Raw genomic sequence first — 3,502 nt, 5'->3', positions numbered from 1 at the left:
CTGAGGCTAGGCTCCAGCTCTGAGGCCTGGTCTGCTGAAAGCAGGTATCTGGTTTTTGGGTTCTATAATCTAAACACTGTTTCAACTCCAGCTCTGAGATCCCGGCTGGCTAAAAGCAGGTTTCTGGGGTTCTGTTTAGCTTCTATATTTGTAACAATGTTTCAAACTGCGAGCTCAGAGGCCGAAAGCGGCAGGCGGGGAACGTTGGTTTCCTCTGTCACTGAAGCAAGCAAGCCTCATGTTCGCTTCAAGCTGCCTGGCTGCGGCTGCCATCTTGGCTGGCAGTTAATTTGCATATCGCCCTGATTAGCCAATGGGAAGGGTAGCGGAGATACAGCTAATTACCATGTTTCTCTTTTATTAGATAGGATACTTCCATGAAATGGCATTATCAATTCTTTCAGTAACTCTAACTTATCTTAATAATGGCCAACCACAATATAGATTCTAAATAATTTATTTTATAAGCTTTGAAAATAGAGAATCAGAGAAATAGTCATAACTGCTGTCCTCTGGACCATGTCTTTAATCCTCAAGTGAGATTGTAATGAAAGGAATCTTGAATCTATACTCTCATTATATGGATTTTTTGTAAAGGGCTATTATATTTGCCTTTCAATGTCCCTTAGGTTTAGAGAAATTGCCTGTAAACTTATATAAAGTGATTTGAATATTGTAAATTAAGATAACATAGTATATAAACAAAATTATATATTAATAGCCCTGTAAACTCAGAGATCTTAATATTCTTCTGGCCCTATTAATTTAACTCCAAATACTGTGGAAATCAACCCAATAGGTCTATTCAGTGTGGTGACTAGAGGTTGGAGAAATAAAGGAGCTAACCATTAGCTCTGGTTATCAAGAACTAACCATTTCAAACTGCAGTGTTTCAAATATGTTATTAAATATTACTTGAAAATAATCACATTTATTTATTAATAATCAGATGCCTCATAAACATAAATATTTCCTATCTAGGACTTCCCCTCGCCACAAAATGTAATTCCTGAATGCATCCATAGGTTGTATTCTGTTACCTGCATTTCCATACACTGACTTCAAGTTTCATAAAAATTGTTTTGAAGAACCTGTTGAGTTTCCTGAAGAATTCCTCACATAGCATATTGCTACTTTGCTTTTCATGAAATAAAAGATTTCTTGGTCAAATCTATGCAAATAGCAGATATTTTTAAAAGATTTTCAGTGAAAAATTCACCATTTTATTTTTCAGAGATCATATTTGAAATATGGCTGAGAGTGACCTCCTCTACCCAGAGAACCCAAGGAGGCGGGAAGAAGTACACCATCTTCACCAACAGCTCCTTGACTGCTTATCGGAGAGCTTCCGTGCCACCGATGAGCTGATTGAAGTTTTAAATATGCATTTGGGGTGCAGGCTGGCCTCCATTGAGATGAACAGAAATGGGACTATCAAAGAAAACTGTGATACCATTATCCAAGCCGTGATGAAAATCCAAAAGGAATTGCAAAAGGTTGATGAAGCACTAAAAGATAAACTAGAGCCAACCCTTTATAGAAAACTTCAGGATATTAAGGAAAGGGAAACAGAGAAAATTGCAATCGTACAAAAGGTTATTTCAGTCATCCTGGGAGAAGCCACTTCTGCAGCCAGTGCAGTGGCTGTTAAACTCGTGGGCTCAAATGTCACAACTGGCATAATTAACAAGTTGGTCACTGTGTTAGCTCAAATTGGTGCTTCTCTCCTTGGTAGCATAGGAGTTGCTGTTCTTGGCCTTGGCATAGATATGGTCTTCCGTGCCATCCTAGGAGCAGTGGAGAAAACGCAGCTACAAGCAGCCATCAAAAGTTATGAGAAGCATCTGGTGGAATTCAAGTCAGCCTCAGAAAAATATCATCATGCCATTACTGAGGTCACCAATACAGTGAAACACCAAATGAAATAAACAGCCACCTTATTCGCCACTGGAATATTTTCTGCTTCTCTTTCAATAATAGTGTTTGGTTTCTTGGATTAGCTTCATTTTCCACAAGCTTCCAACATAGACATAAATACCGTAACAGATTGGGAAGATTCCTTGAGTTTTGCATCAGTAACAAATGTCTGGACCAGTTGGTGCTAAACTGTGGGAGAGAATCTCAGGATTCTTCTAACTCTCCTCTACCAGCTCAATATTAGGGTACATGCTAATGTAGAGTAGCAGGTGTAGGGGTTGCCTTTTCCTTTCTAATATCAAGTAAAAATCTTTAAAATGTACATTGAATGCAAAGGTTTTTATTCCTAACACTTCAGACATTCAAAGGCCCAGGATTTGTGTCCAGGCAGAAATTACAAAGTATGTCCTTTACATACTTTGTAATTTCTGCCTGGACACAAATCCTGGGCCTTTGAATGTAATAGAAAACACTACCATAATTTCAACCATCAGTTTAAATCCAATTTTCTGTAAACTGGAAGAGACTGGAATATGGTTTGTAACTTCTTACTTCTATGATGAAAAAAGTCATGGTTCTGTAAACTTCTAAATTAAACATTATAATCTGAATGGACTTTTTAATGGATAAAAATTTAAAACTAAAAAAAAAAAATAAGGGTTTTGTTTCAATAAGTATAATCAACCCTGATCGACTGTTGCATGATAATTAAATATCCCTCAAATGAAATGTTTGAACACTCTGGAACTTTTTTTTAAAAAGCAAATCCAAGATACACCTGCATATAATGCATTCAAAGTGCAGGAAAGGGAGTAGCAATTCTTTCAAGAATTTGTCATTCAGCCCTGGCTGGTTTGGCTCAGTGGATAGAGTGTCGGCTTACAGATTGACATGTCCCAGGTTCGATCCCGTCAAGGGCATATGCCCGGGTTGCAGGCACAATCCCCAAAAGGAGGCTTTCAGGAGGCAGCCCATTAATTATTATTTCTCATCATTGAGCTTTTTCTCTCTCTCTCCCTCTCCCTTCCTCACTGAAAACAATAAAAATGTATTTTAAAAGAAAAAGAATTTGTCATTCAAAGGAAAATCCTAATTGATCTTTTGAGTTTTCAGAAAAAAAAAAATTTCACTTTCAATGCTAGCAGAATGGAGGAAGTTGCCCTTGCTATGTAAAGCTTTGGGTAGCCCATTTCATTAATTACATTAATTTCAGAGATATCCAGAGGCTATGGAGGCCTAATGGTTCAGTTAAATTTCTGCAGAGGGAAATGTTTTCTAAATCCTGCATCAACTAATAATTTCCCATTGAGACTTAGATTATACTTACAAAATTATTAATAAGCTATTGATGCAAGAATGTTTGTTATAGTTGATTCTTGCATCCAAATTCAAGAAATGTCTTGAAATTTAAAAGCCTCAGCATATCTCAAAAAGTAAAAGCTAGATGAAATACACTAATTTTTCAAAAATATTCATTTTCTCTTCTATCATTGATTTTTTTAAAAATATATTTTATTGATTTTTTACAGAGAGGAAGGGAGAGAGATAGTTAGAAACATCGATGAGAGAGAAACATTGATCAGCT

The 3,502-nt window shown here is 36.6% G+C and overlaps 1 protein-coding gene across 2 annotated transcripts in view; it reads left to right on the top strand.

The window, feature by feature from the left end:
• The window catches only part of SMCO3 (single-pass membrane protein with coiled-coil domains 3), a 7,894-nt gene extending 5,621 nt beyond the window's left edge, over nucleotides 1–2,273 (top strand). For both annotated transcript variants that reach the window (XM_006773252.2, XM_015570145.1), the window contains exon 2: nucleotides 1,235–2,273. In XM_006773252.2, the coding sequence (XP_006773315.1) occupies nucleotides 1,251–1,928 (678 nt within the window). In that variant the 5' untranslated portion in view covers nucleotides 1,235–1,250 and the 3' untranslated portion in view covers nucleotides 1,929–2,273. The remainder of the gene's footprint in view (nucleotides 1–1,234) is intronic.
• The last annotated feature ends 1,229 nt before the right edge of the window (nucleotides 2,274–3,502 follow it).

The sequence above is a fragment of the Myotis davidii genome, unplaced genomic scaffold (assembly GCF_000327345.1).
Source record: "Myotis davidii unplaced genomic scaffold, ASM32734v1 scaffold205, whole genome shotgun sequence".
NCBI classification, from domain to species: domain Eukaryota; kingdom Metazoa; phylum Chordata; class Mammalia; order Chiroptera; family Vespertilionidae; genus Myotis; species Myotis davidii.
The sequence above is the reverse complement of the archived record's forward strand: the minus strand, read 5'-3'. Positions and strand labels throughout refer to the sequence as shown.